The following is an 18,147-nucleotide window of genomic DNA, read 5'->3' as shown; positions in this document are numbered from 1 at the left end:
ATTCACTAAATTTCACTGCAATTAATAGACTTGAAATGGCAGGTTTGCTTTGGCCAAATGAACATGAATATTTTATATATTCTGTACTCTATTATAATGATAATAGTTCTATATAATATGTATAGTGCTACCTTAGCCCATACCCTAATTTGTGTGAGAATAAGCCAATATTATGAAATGGAAAATATACTTCAGCCTCTTTGGGAATATACATGAAGGCCCTTTGGTTACCAATTAATATAAAGAAAATCCCTGTGATTAACACCAGAGTTTTGCCTTTTCTAGGAATCCTAATTTCCTCTTGATAGAATTATTGGATTCAGAATTACTGGAAGGTATTTCTGAAGTTCTCCTGGTCCCCAAACATTAAATTACAAATCACTTTGCAATGCCCTCAAACATAAATGAATCCAGAATGTTAAAATATCATTTCAGCTTTTATTTCTCAAGTCCTCCAGGGCTATTTTCCTGTCCTCTGTGGTTCCCACTCAACTCAGTCAAATGGGAATCAGTTTCAGGCAGCAAAGGGATCTAAGCTAGAGTGAGCTGTATATTTAGATTCTCTGTAGAATGAAATGAGTCTAACGGAAAGCATTTATCTGCCTTCTTTGACAGCAAAAAGGCAAGAAAGGCACAAGATTTACACGTTATCTGCATAGGGAGTCAATCAAAACTGAACTAGGATTTAGTTTTCACAAGTCATTATGGCTAACGGCTATTTACAAGGTCCATGATCTGGAGCCTGCCTCTACCCCAGCCTTATTTCATATCATTCTCTCCTCTTTCACCTGTTCTGGCCACACTGGTCATCTTTCACAAAGTCCATTATCTTTGCATATGCCCAGTATGGAGAGGCTTAATCTAAGACTTCACTCAGATGTCTCTCACAGAGGCGCTTCCCCTACTCTTGAATCTAAATGAGGATCCCCTGTCTATTACTGTCCGTCTTTGTAGCACATAGTTTTTCCTTCAGAGCACTTCTCACAATTTTTAATCTCACTGACACCTCTGTACTGACTTAACCAATGTCTGCCTCTCATGTTAGACTACAAGTTTCATGAGGGCAAAAACCTTGTCTGTATTATTCACCAAATATACCCAGCACACAGTAAATTAAATACTTTATTCATTGAATGAAGTACAGCAGCTTCAGGCCTGGATGACAAAGTGTGGTAGAAGGTCCTTCTCCTCCCTTCTGCATGGATGCAGCATCACTCTGGCCCAATAACAAGAAGCGCCCTGCAACCTTCTGGAAGCAGCTCTCCTGTTGTGGCACTGGGGCCCTCCCTCAAGCAGTTTGATGACACTGGTGAGGCTTTTTCAAGCAGTCACTTGGGCAGGGGACAAGTGGTAGCCAATGAGACTACCGCATGGTCACCGGCACTGACAAAGTGTTGTGAGGACCCCTAGGACACATCTCTTTGAAGACTCCGGTAATATCCCAGGGGAGTGTCTATTATGATTGGCTAAGAAATATTTAGTCTGCAGACATTTGAATTGCATTGATATTTCAGATTATGCCTGGAAGAGTAAGCTCTTATATTAAATTATTGCTAATTAAATATATAAAACCACTGTTCAGAGTTATTTTAAGTGTAGAGTCCTGTATTTTTTACATAAAAAAAAATCCACCCTGAAAAACATCAAAAATTAATTTCTCATACCCATTCCTTACCTAATAAATACTGTCATGAACACTAAAGAAAAAAGCCAACTTTTTTTCTTTTTTAAGAAACCCTGAGAGTGCCAGCAAGCATACTGTGCCAGAGGCTAAGAAGCCCATTAGTCAGAATAATCTATAGCATTTTCATGCTTCCCAAGAGTAATGCTGTCCAAATCATGTCCTGTAGCCTGTGTTCTACTTTTCTATTAGACACTAAGTTCCCATTGTATGTCATCCTCACCTTATTCAGTACCACTAACAAATACAAGAATTAGAAGCAAAACAGTAAGAAGGATTTGTGAGGAATTAATAGTCCACCCATAGGGAAGGAAAGTCAGGCTACTGCCTAAGCAATTCTGATGTCCTTTCCTGTCCTTCTGACCACAGAAAGACAAGAAAGTGCAGAGATGTGACAGCAGAACCCATCCAACCAATGAAGAAATGAGTCATGAGCACATTGGGTTTCTAAAGACCCAGCCAATAATCACAAAATGGTAAGAAGTTTTGGAATCTGTTATAAATTAGCCTTTTGAAGGGTCTGTTACTGAAAAGATACTTTGAAATTGAGGTCCTCATTTCGAGTAACAAACCTCTCATGGCTGACCAAGTTTCTTAAGATAGAGACTAAGGCATTCTATTAAGAAATTAGGCCAAAATAAATAAATAAATAACTTAAAATCTGCTTAGCCTAATGGACAGTTAGCTAGCTCCTACTTTGCTTTCTGCCATATGTACTTTGGTCAGAAGGGTGAAGAGTCAGGCCCATTAGTTTGCACCCATGGCTATTTCAATGCTTTCCTGATGATGAATTCCTGCTGGATGGTTCTGTGGTTAATCAAACCTGGCGTCCTGCAGGAAAACCTGTATTTATGGAACAGTTACCATAGGTTATGGTGCTTTTAACAAAAACACATTAACTCAAGAACCAAACTGGGCACAAACGTTGATGATACAATGGAGAAAGTATAAACCTGACGACAAGGACAAGTTTCTCAGTCTATCAGAAGGTGACAAATTAAGATCTCTCCTTGTCTTAAAATGAATCTGGGGTAAAAAGCATTGTTACACAACCTTTTGGGTGCTAAATGTAAGTAGTGCAGAATGAAGAATTAGGTTTTCTTAGAGGTGGCAAGAAGATCCTATTTGTTTAAAAAAATGGTAACCAAATACAATATGAAGGATCAAATTTAAGATTATAATTAGACATGAAGCCAAAATAGCAATAATAAACCCACACTGGGTCAAAAACGTTGACCCAATTTTCTTTCTTGGCTCTTAAAATTTTTGACTGTGTAAACGAGCAGCTCTATTTCCTGTTATATAAGAAATTAATAAGAGGCAGTGACTTCTCTTTTATCTCCACCAATGGAGTAAAAGAACAGCAGCAAGATTTCGTTTGGGATTAGGAGACCTGCCTGTCAGGTATTCAACAAGCACAACTGGACACCGACTTTTATCTAGAATATTGTACTATTGATGGAACAGTTAAAATTAACGTAGGCCCAGAGATTTCTGAAGTGGATGACACATACAAACACACACAATGACTACAGCCAAAGACAGATTAGTCTACTAATGGAGTAGACTATTCGACAAAGAGTCATTTAATTTAAATCCTACATACTTGGTAGTGTTAGAAAAATGTATATTATCACAAAGACTAGGTTTCCTGTACCAAAGTATACCTACTTTACTTCCACCAGAAAGACACTCTTGTCAGAAGCAGGGACTAGTAATAGGAGGCTTACTGTAATTCAATAGTCAGAAAATTTGACTGGATTGAATATAAAATCTTCAAGCTTATCTGATACTAGAGTTAAAAGACAGAGTAACATAAATTTTAAAAGGACAATGTAAAACAACTGAAAAAAAGCAAGAATCTACTGACTTATACCTAAAACTAATCTGCTAGCAAGGTCTTGTTTCACTTAAGTGAAATTAAGTACAGATCTTAACAGGACTCTATCTGTACCAGTGGTTTTATAAAAGATACAGAACTCCTAACTACATAAAAAGTAACAAAGTTAATTAGAAAATCAGAGCTTACAGTGTGGTGTACTGCTGTACTGATTCATAATCATGTAATACAGGAACTGGGAACATCTTTGGGGAAACTACAGATGATATATTATGCTAGAACTTCCTAGAAATAAGATTTGCCCACATTTTGAAAAGTAGTTTTGAATCACACCCCCTCACTCCTCCCTGTCTTTGAATCAGAAGTTCTTTATAAAGGCAACCCTTAAGTGGATAGCTGATCATTTTATTCTAGAATTTGCAGATAGGTAAGCACAGGGAGTGGCTGGTCTGGCAGAGGATTCAATCACATGAGTAGGTGTCACAGCTTAGATTCTGACTTAGTTTATTAGGAACACTTCTTCTGTCTAATTTCTTTGAATTTTGGGCAGGGGACTATGGTCACCAGATAATAAAAATGATAGTCTCAAAGCAAGACTTCTGCACATTTTACTTGAGTCTGTCATTCTACCGTAATTAAATGAACTTTAAAAAAATGAACCCTTAGGTCTGTGACCAAGTTAATGCTGAGTCTGTGTGGTGTGCATGGACGTGTGCATGTGAGCTCTGTCTGCACTTTATTCGGGCCTGGTTCCAAGCACTCTACAGAGCAAACAGTTCTTCGGATATTGAAACGTTGGGATTCTGCTACCTCTCCAAAGAGTTCAATTGCCGAATATTTTAATTCATCTGGAAATGGCAGTCATTCATCTGAATGGAATTAGAATCATTATTCCATAGGCATGGTACTTCTATGTTAGACCGCCCAGCCTATCACTTGTAAATTTTAAAAATAATTTTTGTATACCAATTTTTAATATTAATGTCATATTTTCCTATTTAGGGAATAAATACTACAATAAAGATTTTTCTTAATGATATTTGGGAAACCAGGGGCAATGAGCTAAAATCAAATTTGCAGTGTTATCTTTTTGAAAATCTGTACCATATTTAATTGTTCAACATCTATTTCCAGTAAAAATATAAAAGGAAAGTAAGCAGCACAGGACTCCCAAAGCACTTATAGTCCCAAATTCACTAGAGTATTAAAATTAACATACAGACAACTTTTAATCAGGAATCACTAGACTGAATTTACTGACATCACTCAACTAACCCCAAACCTGTCTAAACCCAGAAAAGGCTTAAGGGTTTATTATCCTTTATTATCTGTCATCGTTTTAAAATCACAGTACAGTTGTGTCATGAAGACACGATTTTGTTAATGATTTTCTTCTTCACTGAATTTCAACATCAGTCAACACTGCAGCATAATCACTGAACTGAATATAAGATGGAATATGTTCACTCTTCTCCAAGAGTTTCATTGTAAAAGGGCACTGCTGCTCAATAAATCCCAGATCACTCATAACAGACTTAAATATCCCTGACTATCACTGAGGAAACAGAGCACTTCACACATTTAACCATATGCTCACAAATGAGCAAAGATTCTGTTGTTCCCATACTTTGGAGCCAAAAGATACTTTGCCATTATAGAGAAAAACAAAAGCTGAAGGCCACCTGGAGGATCTACTGCACCCTGAGAAGCAATATTAGTTTTAATAAAAACTGTAAGTACTCATTACAGTAAAAATTTATGCCAATGAGGCTCTTCCACATATGCAGCATCTGCACCATTCATACACACAAACACACAATATTAGAAAGTTAACTGGCATGGTTTTAAAATAGACTCCTAAAGGGAGAGAATCACGTAAGGCAGAAAAGCAAAGGAGATTAGTCAGATAGGAAAGAAGACACAGATGATAAAAGGAGCTAAAACAGTCTCCAATGATTACTGTAAGCAGAAACTAAACAGTTGACCATAAAATTCTAGTGAGTATCAGAATCAGCTGGGATGCTTGTTAAAAATGCAGATTTCCACACTCTATGCCCATGACTCCTGATGCTGTACCTCTAGGCTGGAACCCAGAAATGTACATTTTTAATAAGCACCTCAGATAAGAATCTGATGCAGACATCTCACCAGTCCATATTTTGAGAAACATGTAATCTCAGCAAGCGCTAGAGGACAGAAGGCTCTCTAGACCAACCATATTTCCTTCCCAAGAGACAGGATTCAAAAGTCATATGATAAGTGAATTACTAAGAAAGAAAGAAAGGGAAGAAGAGAAATAAGAGAGAGAGAGAAAAAAAATCAATCACGGGAATTACTCTTTAGATTTTAGAGGCTGTACTAACATTTGCATCTTCTAAATCATCAATTCACACACTAATACAGTATCAAATTTTCCAAATGGAATAAAATGTGTTCATTCATCCAATATATTTATTAAGTGCTTACGCGTGGCAAGGATGGTAGAGATTCAGTAACACAGAAGGCAGCACTTGCCCCAAGTCACCTTCAAACTCCACACAAGAAAACAAGCACTGGAAAGTACAGCAGATGAAAGCCACATGTCCCAAAATGATAAAAATACATTCTCTGGCATTCAGGACAAAGTAAAGCTGTCTCCCAGATTGTGGAAGGCAGCAGAGGAGGTATCATGGAGGTAACATGTATGGTGAGTCTTCATGTACAGGAAAAGAACATCTGAGGGGCATGAACCTGGACCTATTGGTCCAAAAGTCCACTGGGCAAGCTTATAAGAACAAACAGAACTAAAATGTAAGCTTTATTTTCAGTGACAACTAGTCAGCAAGGCTCAAAATCTATCCAAGGAAAATTGTACAAATGAATGCAGAAACACAGCTCCCTTCTCAGGAAACACAAATTCCAACATCTGGTTCTAAATTCTACTTCAAGGTAATAGACATATGTTGCTACAATGTCAGGATGGGGTGGTAAAAAGAAAAACCAGCAAAGAGCAGTCTGTGGGCACATCTCCAGCAGGCAGCTGCCATGCAGCTTCCTCTCCTACATACTCTCATGGTCGAACCCTAGCCTCTGTTCTCAGGCCTTGCAGATTGAAGTCCAGCAGTTCTGTAAGGAGCTGCTGGGCAGCCACGCAATCACCTGGCTTAACACACTTATCTGTGTTCCTTCTTCCATGCTGAGGTTCTAAAACTCATTAAACTCATGCCTCATGAATCTCATGCATCATAGGCCTGAACAGAATTGAAAACTTTTGTCTTCTTTTGTACATATGAATTTTGTTTTTTGTTTTTTCCCTCTGTGCTTCTACTGCTGAGAAAACTTTCTAACTGGCTGCTTTTTAACCAGGAGGCAAAGAAAACAAGGAGTTTCTCTGCTGTCATGAGCAGTCACCCTTGGGAATCCTCTTTGAGACAAGTGGAATGGGGACTCAGATATGATCTATTTTCATCTATCAGCCAAACCAGCCAGGCAAAATAAGCAAATTTATACACACATATCATCTAGTTTTTTATCTTGCAAACTTATTTTTTTAAAACTAACACCCACCCAGGAGGCCTTACCAATCTCATCAATGTCTACTTATAAATGGTCTAAAAATGTTTCAGGTTTCTTGCCTAAGGTTGAATTTATGCACAACTGAAGTGGGTTATAATTTCAGTCTACAAACAGTGCATTTAATTTCTGCATTGCTCTGCTTCTGCACAAAAATAATCACTCCATGTCATCGTACTGGCCCTTCTTCAATTCAAATTCTGCTTTGCAAGGTTTGCACACTAAAGGCAGATTACCCTGAAGCCAGGTATTGAAGACTGCTTGTACCTTATGTTTGCTACATTAGAGTAAAAGTCATAACATTCATTGCCCCATAATACATGCTACTGCTTTTTGTCAGCTTCCTTATGCCACCACAATCATTTACTCCAATTCAAAAGAAAATGCCAATGGGAAAAAACCAGATTTTTAATCTATTTAAATGTTAGCTATTTTATTTTACAGCAGCTGAAAAAATACATAAGAAATCATTCAAATCTCTACATGACTTGTACTATTTTTTGCACCAACTTAAGTGAGCTTATTTCATATTTGCAAATGCCACTTCAATTTTTCAACCTTGAAAGATTCTTAAAACACTAGAATCCTATACTGAAACTATCTTTTGTTTCAAAAATAAACATTACAAGATATCTGTATATTTCAGAAGGAAATTTGTTTATCTCTAACAAATATTTACTGAAGGCCTGTTATGTAAAATGCACAGTTTGGGGCATTGGGAACATAGCAGTTAGCAAAACATGAAAATCCTGGCCTTCAAGAAACTTATGCTCTGGGAAATCCTATATAGTTAACAACACAAATAAATGAAACATATAGCCTATTGGATAGGGAGAGACTAGAGAGAATGAGGGGAGGAGGGTAGAAAATTGGTGGTGTCGTGCAATTTTAAGTAGGCTGGTCAGGGAAGGCCCCTTTTGCAAGGTAGTATTTAAGCACTAGGAGATATGGGTGAGTGTATGTGCACCTGGAGAAGGAACACCCTGAAAGAAGAGCAAGTACAAAAGCCAGTGTGGCTGGGGTGGGGTGAGCAAGGGGGACAGTAGAAGACAGGAGGTCTGAGAAGGGACAGGGAATGTACAGTGCAGGGCATTGGAGGCCACTGAGATGTAGGGTGGAAAGCCATTAGAGAGTTTTGATTAAACCATTGACGTGATCTGGCTTTTTCTTTTTTAATTGAGACATAATTCACATAACATAAAATTCACCCTTTTAAAGTGCACAATTCAGTGGTTTCCAGCACGGTTGTCTCTTGGTATCTGTGGGAGACTGGATGGTTCCAGGATCTGCAAATGCTTAAGTCCCTGATGTAAAATGGTGCAGTATTTACATACAACCTATGCATATCCTTCTGTGTACTTTAAATCATCTCTAGATTATTTATAACACCTAATACAATATAAGTGCTATGTAAATAGTTGTTGTACTGTATTGTTTTTTAATTTGTATTATTATTATTTTTTAAAATATTTTTGATCTGTGGTTGGTTGAATTGCAATACAAAACCCGCAGATACAGAGGGCTGACTGTATAGTCCCCTTGTGCATCTATTACCACTTCTTTTTTTTTGAGACCAGCCGCACCGCGCTCAGCCAGTGAGTGCTGTGAGCACACCGGTCATCCCTATATAGGATCCGAACCCGCGGCAGGAGCACTGCTGCGCTCCCAGCGCCGCACTCTCCCGAGTGCGCTACAGGCTCGGCCCTCTATTACCACTTCTAATTCCAGAGCATTTTTATCACCCCAAAAAGGAACCCTGTACCAATAAGCAGTCACTCCCCTCTTCCCCCTCATCCCTCTTCAGCCTTCTCTTCATGCCTTATCCCTTGACAACCACTCTCCTACTTTCTGACTCTGCATTTGCCTGCTTTGAACATTTCATACAAATAGAATCACACAATATTGGCCATTTATGTCTGCTTTACTTTTCCTGGATCTCTCTGGCTGCTGAGACGAGAAGAGGCTGAAAGGAGCAGGGACCAGAGGCTGGGACACCAGTGAAGAGAACAATGTGATCATTCAACTGAGAGAAGAGAGGGGCTTGAAGTAGGATAAGAAGTGAGTGGTGAGGGATGGCCAGATCCTGGGTAGCCCTGGACAGGCTGGATGGGGGCTGTGAGAGAAAGAAAAGTGGAGGACAACTCCAGGTTTTTGGCCCGAACACCTGGAAAGACAGCGACATAAACTGAGAATGCGAGACTACTGGAGTGGCAGGTGAGGAGGAAGCACCAGGGCTGGACTCTGGAGATGTGAATTAAATTCAGAGTATCTATTACCCTTCCAAGTGAAGATGCTAAAAAGGGGAGCTGGATATGAGTCTGGGATTCAAAGGCGAGGGCCGGGTTGGAGATATAAATTTAAGAGTTAGAGAAAGGAAGGTATTTAATGCTATGAAAACAGATAAGATCATCAAAGGAGTCAGGATTAGAGAAAAGAGAAGAGATCCAAGGAAAGAGTCCTTGGACATTCAAGACTTACAGGTCAGCGAGATGAGGAGGAACCAACAACAAAGACTGAGAAGGAAACACCAATAAGGTGAGAGGACCAAGAGAGCCCGGAGTCTTAACAACCAAATGAAAAAGCTTATCGTGGAGGAGGGCATTGCCAGCTATGCCAATGCTGCTGACAGGTCAAGGAAGATGAGGACTGACAATGAGCCGCAGATGTAGGCATACGGCAGTCATCCTCAGACACCTGTCCTCTGCCCTCCTCCCCTGCTCTCTCCATGCCATCTGCCAGGTGTGTGTCTTCCCCTGATACTGTTTTGAAAGAACAGTTCAAATGGAAAGGTCAAAAGTCTGACTGGAGTGGGTTCAAGAGACAGTGGTAAGAAAGGAATTGAAGCCAGGGGCAACTCTTTTGATAAGTTTAGCTGTAAGGGGATGGAGAGAAACAGGTGTAAAGGCAGGTGAGGTATAAAGTAAGGGCTTTTTTAAGATGGGAGAGATAAAAACGTATTCGTATGCTAGTGGAACATACCTACTAGAGAGGCAAACAGATGAGGAGGAGGGAGTAGAGAACTGCTGGGATTGGTTAGAGGGGACAGGATTAAACATTTTGTTTGTCAAATAATCAACAATTAAAATATAAAATGATGTCTACTGATCCAGGAAAAAATGAACAAGGACAAGCTATACTTTTCTAGGAGACACAAGAACCACCATTGTTTAAAATTACCTGGATTCACTTTTCAAGGCTGAAGACATCAGATAAAAACTGTATACAGAGTGTCGGGGTCAGAGTTAAGCTCTGGACTTGGAGTTAACAAGATCCAAGTTCAAGGACCACTACAAGTTGCAAAACTCTAGATGCTTCTTTTGAACTCAGTTTTTCATCCATAAAATAGTGATTAACAACAACCTGTCCTCTCTTCCTTTATAGAATGGATGTTAAGATCAAATTAAATATGCAAGTGTTGTCTGTATGCTCTTAGGTGTGACACCCATGTAAAGCATTTTTAGTGCAGCTGTACAAGAAAGAGTTACACATCTGTTCTTACTCCAGCACTCCACCTATAGGAATACTTTAGCTCCAAAAAGAGTAAAAAGGCAAAATGAAGATTTTTTAGAAGAATAAGTAATTAAGGCATAAAAAAATAGAAGCTTGTGTAGATTGTATTCAAAACACACTCAATAAGTTGTACATAAAGTCTGCCATAATTTCCTCCTCTTCAAAATTCAACAACAATAAAAACACCCCTCTAGTTTAGACTCAGCTGAGTCTGGTACAAAAAAAGAAGTACACTAAAGTTGATTGCAGGCCTGAATGAAGCAAGACCGTTCTTTAAAAAGACGTGACCTAATACCTTTGCATGGATCTCTTTTGTTCTCAACCACCTTCCAGGATCAACTCAAATCAAAAGACAATTTGGTCCTTGACTTCTTGCCCAATAGGAGACATTAGTAGTTGTTTAATAGAAGTTTTTGTTTTACTATTTTCATTCTTTTAATGAAATTAAAATTTTTAATTCTGGCTGATTAGTATGTGGACCATAGTTCTCTTTAAGGAAAACGTATCTGTAGGTATCCTGATTTAGCCATTAACTGTTCTCATTATTTCTCCAGATAAACTAAGATACAAAGGTACATGCCATGCTTATTTTTTCTAATGAGAATTAGTGTGTCCACCTTTATCAAGGAACTGTAACTCTGAAATGAAATTTAAATTAGGCACCAAAGTTAAACTGACCTTTATCCTCAGCCTTTCCTCTCAAATTTCATCAGAAAACTTGGGTAAGAACTTAGCTTGCCAAGAGATCTTACAAGATTCAGAAGGAGAGTGTGAAAGACAGGATACAAAAGGAGGCATGTGCACAAGAACACACACACACAAATAAATGTATGAATATACGTCACTTTCCATTAAAATACGTCTATATCTCCACATTTATGCACCACTTGGCAAAAGAATCAGAGCTTCCTTGTGAAATCAGTGTGTACACTTCACGTATAATTAATAGGAAAAAGAGGTTATTTTTTTCTAATTACAAAGCATCTTTGTATCTCTGCATTTATGACACCATTTCTATGTAAATAACGTATTAGATAAAATTTTTTTAGTGAAAATTCTAATCTCCTACCATATACTCAGTTACTCTTATTTAAATAAAGTAATTCACTTTATAATAATCCATATTACAGAGTTTCTAAGAATAAATTATCCTGATAGGTGTGTGTATCCACCTCAAACTCCCTCTCACTCACACACTCCAGCATTATTGGGGAAGCACTTATTTTGAATAAAGTGATTTTTAAAAATTAAAACATATCATCTAAGAAGAGCATGTCATTTCAAGCATCAGTTTTGATATGACTATTTTTAAAGAAAGTTTTATCATAATACTCATTCCCCTAATTAATAAATTATTATAATCAACAATGTAACTAACATAATGCCACAATTAACATTAATATGTTAAATAATCTTGATTACTTAGGGTCATCATTATGAATATACAGTAACGGACCACATAATAAAATCTCTGTAAACTCAGAATTTGCTGAGGAGCATGGAGCTATTTGTCCTCACCCAGGAGAGAACCAGGCTATGCGTTTGACACGTTTTTTAGTTGACCGTGTCTGCCTCTTTGAGCTCTTCAGCCTCCTCTGCCTTGGCAGGAGGTCCACCAGTCGTTGCTTCCTCCAATCAGCATGCCCAAGTCTAGATGGCTCCCTATCTCCATGCAGCTATTGTTTGATTCTAAAAGCAGTAGAAGGACGCATGGTTTCAAAATGAAGTGGCTCTGCCCAATCCAGCTGCATGACTCAATAAACCACTGAATCTCTTTGGGAATTTGTTTCCTTATCTATAAAATGAAAGAAAGTGGCCTGAATGATCTTTAAGGTCCCATTTAACCTTAAGACTTTATAATAAATATTGATCTGGCTGGGAAAACTAACATTTAAGTCTATTAGAACTATACCCAGAGAAAGAATAGAGAAACTTCTGAGAAAGGTCCTTAGAGGTTCCCGTATTTTGATGCATGGAATTTATGGCTTCTTAGTTTTGCTATATCATGGACTTTTGGGTCCTACTTCTGAGTTGTTTTATTTCAAATTAAGTGAGGTTCCTCATTGGATAAGTCATGTTCAGATGAATGGGACAGAATTACATTAAGAGCTTTGGAAAAAGAAAAATATGATTATTAAATGTTTTTTCACACATAAGATAAAATTCAAGAAGAATTTTTCAAAAATCCATACAGTAAATTATTCTTCCATGATTTAGAAACTTTTGTTTCTAAATACATTTCCATTTGATATATTAACAAAACAATACTGCATGCTAAAAAACAATTTACCTATAACTACATCATGACCATCAACCAAGCCAGCAGAGAAGAGCTCCTGAGATACACCATCTGCCGTATCTGTCCAAATGTGAAATGAATATGTATTAGTAACCATAAAAATCAACAATTTAAATTATGTATTTACTAAAGTCACCCACATGAGTTTTAATTTGACATTTCAGATTCTATCAGCAGAAAGAAATCAGAAGCAACACAAAATACATTTTGCCATGTGCAATTTACATCATGCTATTTTTTTCAACAAAAGTTACATAATTTTTTTTTCACTTTTGATAAACCAAAAAACGTTTGCCTTATGGTTACTATCTGAATTAATCCTCAAATGCACCTCTGGAAGTTATATGACACTGCTCTTCTTTCTTGCCAAGGTTAATTCCAGCTGTCATCAATCCCTTTCTATCATTAGTAGCTACTGAGTCAGAATTTATGGCAAAGGTTGAATGGGTAGCATCTGATACAACCTTATATTTGGTACAAACAGCCTATGAGCTTGTTGGACTATTAAGATGAGCTATTTAAATTTACGCTATTAAGAAACTCCATTAACATGACATCTATCATCTGATAGCAACAGATTCATTCTCTTAGAAAATGTGGTTGAATAAAATAATATAATCCTCAATGATAAGTGACAGGAGTTAGCAATCTCTTAAGGATGGGACTGAACAGGCTGTGGCAAGTGAATATAGCTGAAATTACTTAATTGAAAGGTTATGAATGAACATGATAACACTGTTATCTTCTATTTGAAGACTTTGTAAAAAGAAATTGATAAATTGCAATGTGTTCAAAAGAACCATTATAAACCCCTATGTTTTTACAACGGTGATGACTTGGTTCCCCACGTCCTTCCAATATTCTCACAAACACTCAGAACTGTAGCTGGGTAAGAAGAAACCAGCTTGGCAGCCTATAACAATCTAGACAGAGGTTTGACATAAGTGTCTTCCAGTCAGGGAGCACCTGAAAGTATAGCTGCTGAATCAAACACATACCTTAACTGAATTGCAGTTTGTCATGCCAAAAGCTGCTCTCAACATAAACTGAGTCTCCTTACTTAACCTGTGCTTTGGACATGGTGACTATGTGAGACGGTGTGTGTGTGCACGCGCGCTGGAGGTACTTTTGTCTTTCACAGTTCTTAGGCTTTAAAGTGCTTAGCCAGTGTCTGACACATAGTAATCACTCGATAAATGGCAACTGTAATGATGATGCTGCAGCCAAGTATCATTTGAAACACACCTTACACTCTTGTGCACTCTTTTTCTCCCTTTCACTCATAGCCCTATTTCCTATATCTCCAAAAAAAAAAAAAAAAAATCTAGAGACCCTATGTATAATCTTTATGCTTACAGAGAATATGGTATTCTACTATTCTACTGATTCCATTTCATAATGAAATCATAATAAAATGGTATAAAATGAAGTAAATGGCAAAGGAATATATAGGAATCTTACTAAACTGTGAAATTCCACATAAGATAAGCTTTTCTGGGGCTTGTCCTTTATGCCAAGTACAAACACACCTTACAAAAGTCTCTTTGTGATAAAATGATCTCATATCATGGAAGCTAAGATAGCCTAATGGCAGGCTCTACTCTGAATGTGATTTGGCTTTCTGAAGCTGCTAGAACATTCATGCTCATAATCCCCATCTTCCTGGACGCCACCCAAATCTTCAGGAAAAAAAGCATTCTTAAAGTGCATAATAACACCTAGTGAGTGCTGGGCATACAGTAAGCAGTTATTATATTTCTACTGATTGATTATCTGTGAAAGAATTTAGATGTGTTAGCACGATCTCTAAAGTATCAATATGATCTTTATGATCTTTATATGATCAAAATGGAATAATCAAACGAAGCCACATTGAAAGCCAGCACTAAAATAGTAACAAAGTGACTGACATTCCCAAATGATTAAAGTGTACAGCATGTCCTACTCTTTTCAGGACTCCTGGCACCAGGTGAGTCATTTTCAAAGGGTAAATGAGTAATGCTCACCGGCCAAAAGGGAAAACGTTGCCCTTAAGCAGTCATTTTGTACGCATGTACGATATCAGTAATAGTTTAGAACAGAAATGTGAAATAAATGTAATTTCATGTATTGTTAGTAATCTATTTTTCTTTAAGGTGTTTAACATTCCTGATGTCTAAACAGGTCAAATAATTGTATATTAATGTCTGGTTTCCAGAGCACACAGCAACACATTAAACACAAACGGCTTGTCCTCAAATGAGGCAGAGAATATTTCATGTCATCATGTTACATATTTTATGCCGTATATACTCAGTCATGTGTACACACAGCATAAAAAACATGGTGCACATGCCATGTGCACACACAGATGTACCACAGACAATGTCTGAAATACAGACAACATCAGCAATCACAGAGGTACGGTGATATATACATAGTGCTTCTGTTAGTAACAGGCCTGTGCTCAGCTGCCCAGCAAAGGCCAGCTATCACAAGGAAGCCAGTGCTACGGTTTCTGTCCAGGCAACAAAAGCAGAGACTCTTAATCTAACCACGGCAAATGAGTCTGACAAAGCCAGGGCAAATGGCCCAGTAATGCTGACGGGGCCGTCTTCTCTGCAAAAATCCTTAACCCAGAAATTCATTTCTTTGTTACTGCTTAAAATTAAAATTGATTTTCATTGCCATAGTCAATTTTATACAATCAGATGAAAAGAAACAACCTTAAAATAAGAATCTGCTTTCTACCTACTGTACTTGAAACATTTATTATATAATTACTAGATTTTATCACAGCATTGCCTGGTCAATATTTTTATATTATGACAAAATAGATAGCCTTTTGATAACACTAACTGGTGCTGTACAATTTTTTAGACCAACTCTAAATTGTTAAAGATGAATATCCCAGGAAAGATTAATTAGCAAATTCATTGGGGCCTTATGTACATTTATTTTTCAAAAGATACTTCATATTTTAGTTTAACTCAAATATACTGGCAATCATTAAATGTTGGCACTTACAGAGGACTAGAGATCAGGGACCAGTGAGTCTATAACCACGTGTGGCCCAGGAACATATTTTATTTGGATTTTATTTGGCTGGTAGCAATTTTTTTTCTTTTCAATGAACATGAACACATTTAGACAGGACTCTCCAGTTTCCTGAAGTGCTCACCATTTGCTTTGGCTCCTGCAGGCATTTGAGTTTGTGTCTTCTTGCAGGTGAAAGTAACAGGTAGGCCAAAGAGGTTTACTGACTGACTAGCTATCAAATTAGAAAGTCTTTGTACTTCAGCTTTTCAAAATTTTGGCAAATATAATTTATTTAATCAGATTAAAATTTTCACGGAGCTTTAATATAAAATAAATACACAATGTTATTAGGTTATATATATTAATAAGTTTAAATATATGAGACTATTGTACCATAGAAAGGTATTCAATGTAGACATTGAGGATGTTTTCATGTACACAAAAGTCTGAAACCAGAGGTCAAGAAAAACAGTTACCGTCCTAGCACTGGCATCTGATTCTTACCATGCTAGGTTATTTTGGTTATAGACTATATAGTAGAAATACTAATTTTTTTCTTACCAGCTAGTCTTGGGGTCTCCAGAGACTGTTCACATATGCTATTTATCCCTTGATCAACCAAGATTACTTGAGGTTTTCCTGCATGCCAGGCTCTTTGCCAGGTGCAAGAAATAACAAAAGCATTACATGGTTCTAGGACTTGCAGGCATCCAGGAGCTGAAGGAACATCCAGTCTAGCCTTTAAGCAGGTGTATTAACTACTTAAAATACTATAATTGTATTCAGCTGCACGACTAACATTGTTCCTTCCTGCAGCCAACAGAGGCCACAAACACTCCCCAACAGAGGCTTCATGTAACCTGAACTGAGAACAGAGAGACAAAGTATGTTCCTTTTTGTGTGATACCACTGTTTGCAGCTCAACCCTTATTAGGACTATGTATGCTTCTCATTACACTCATCACAATTTCCTCTAGGCCCTTAACCACCCTGCCAGGACTTATTTCCATGATTCAGCTAATGTATCTAATTTACATACATATATATACTGTGCAACATATATCACTGGGATTCGTGCAGTCAGTGGTTTGGTTTGGATCCTTACAATTATTAAAAGTCCTTCTTCCTTCCTTCCTTTGTTTTTAGACAAAACATTTTTGGATAGTAAATTAGAACCCCACGCTTGTTATTAATTTCTGAAATGCTCCTTGTGGCAATGAAATAATAACTTCAATTAAAACTTACCTCTTCCTGGAGTAAATTCAAATCGTATATCATTGAGTTCCTTTCTGGAGTTTCTAAAATATATAACACAGAGCACATTAAAATCTAATGAAGCAGAGTTTAATCAAACTCAATGTATTACAATTTTTACAATATGCTACTAACATGTACATAGCAGTCTACAGTTTGGGGTTACCTCCAAATATTTCCTCAGCTGAAAGAGATAGTTATAACAATAATAAATGAAGAGATTTGCTTTATTGATTGAATTTACCTTACATAAACATACTTATATTACAAAATTCCAAAAACAAAATGTTCATTTTATAAAATCAGCACTAAATTGGCAGCCTTAAATATAATTTCATAATTAAAATTTTCAGAAGCCTTTAGTCTAAATTAAATGATATCCAAGGCATTTTTCATATTTTTCTTGGGAAAATGGTATTTTATTAAATCTTTTTAAAAAGTAAAACAAAGAGGAAAGATAGTCTCAGTGACAGAGTTTAAGACTGCACTGCACATTAAATCATGCAACAAAACGTCCAGAATGAGGTGTGTATTCTGTTGTTAAAATTTTATCTAGGGGGCCGGCCTGGTGGCGCACTGGATAGTGCGCTGCTTGGGAAGCGCGGCGGCGCTCCCGCCCGAGGGTTCGGATCCCACATACAGACCGGTTCCCGCTCACTGGCTGAGCGAGGCGCGGGAGCAGCACCGAGGGTTGCAATCCCGTTGCCGGTCCCCGGTCCGGGGGCAACACTGAGGGTTGCGATCCGTTGCCGGACACGGAAAAAGGCAAAAAAAAAAAAAATTTATCTAGGGCCGGCCCGGGGGCGCACTGGAGAGTGCGCCGCTTGGGAGCACGGCGGCGCTCCCACCAAGGGTTCGGATCCCATGTGGAGACTGGTTCCCGCTCACTGGCTGAGCGAGGCGCGGGAGCAGCACCGAGGGTTGCAATCCCGTTGCCGGTCCCCGGTCCGGGGGCGACACCGAGGGTGGCGATCCATTACCGGTCAGTAAAAA

General features: G+C 37.9%; 1 protein-coding gene across 1 annotated transcript in view; it reads right to left on the bottom strand.

Moving 5' to 3' along the window:
- The window catches only part of LOC103603224 (STE20/SPS1-related proline-alanine-rich protein kinase-like), a 117,542-nt gene that overhangs the window by 37,296 nt on the left and 62,099 nt on the right, over positions 1 to 18,147 (bottom strand). The window contains exons 6-7 of the mRNA XM_008587717.1: positions 17,146 to 17,198; positions 12,874 to 12,942 (exon numbers count right to left, since the gene is read on the bottom strand). Coding sequence (XP_008585939.1) covers positions 12,874 to 12,942; positions 17,146 to 17,198 — 122 coding nt within the window. The remainder of the gene's footprint in view (positions 1 to 12,873; positions 12,943 to 17,145; positions 17,199 to 18,147) is intronic.

The sequence above is a fragment of the Galeopterus variegatus genome, unplaced genomic scaffold (genome assembly GCF_000696425.1).
Source record: "Galeopterus variegatus unplaced genomic scaffold, G_variegatus-3.0.2 Scaffold4507, whole genome shotgun sequence".
Lineage (NCBI taxonomy): Eukaryota > Metazoa > Chordata > Mammalia > Dermoptera > Cynocephalidae > Galeopterus > Galeopterus variegatus.
This window is presented reverse-complemented; position numbering and strand designations above follow the sequence as displayed.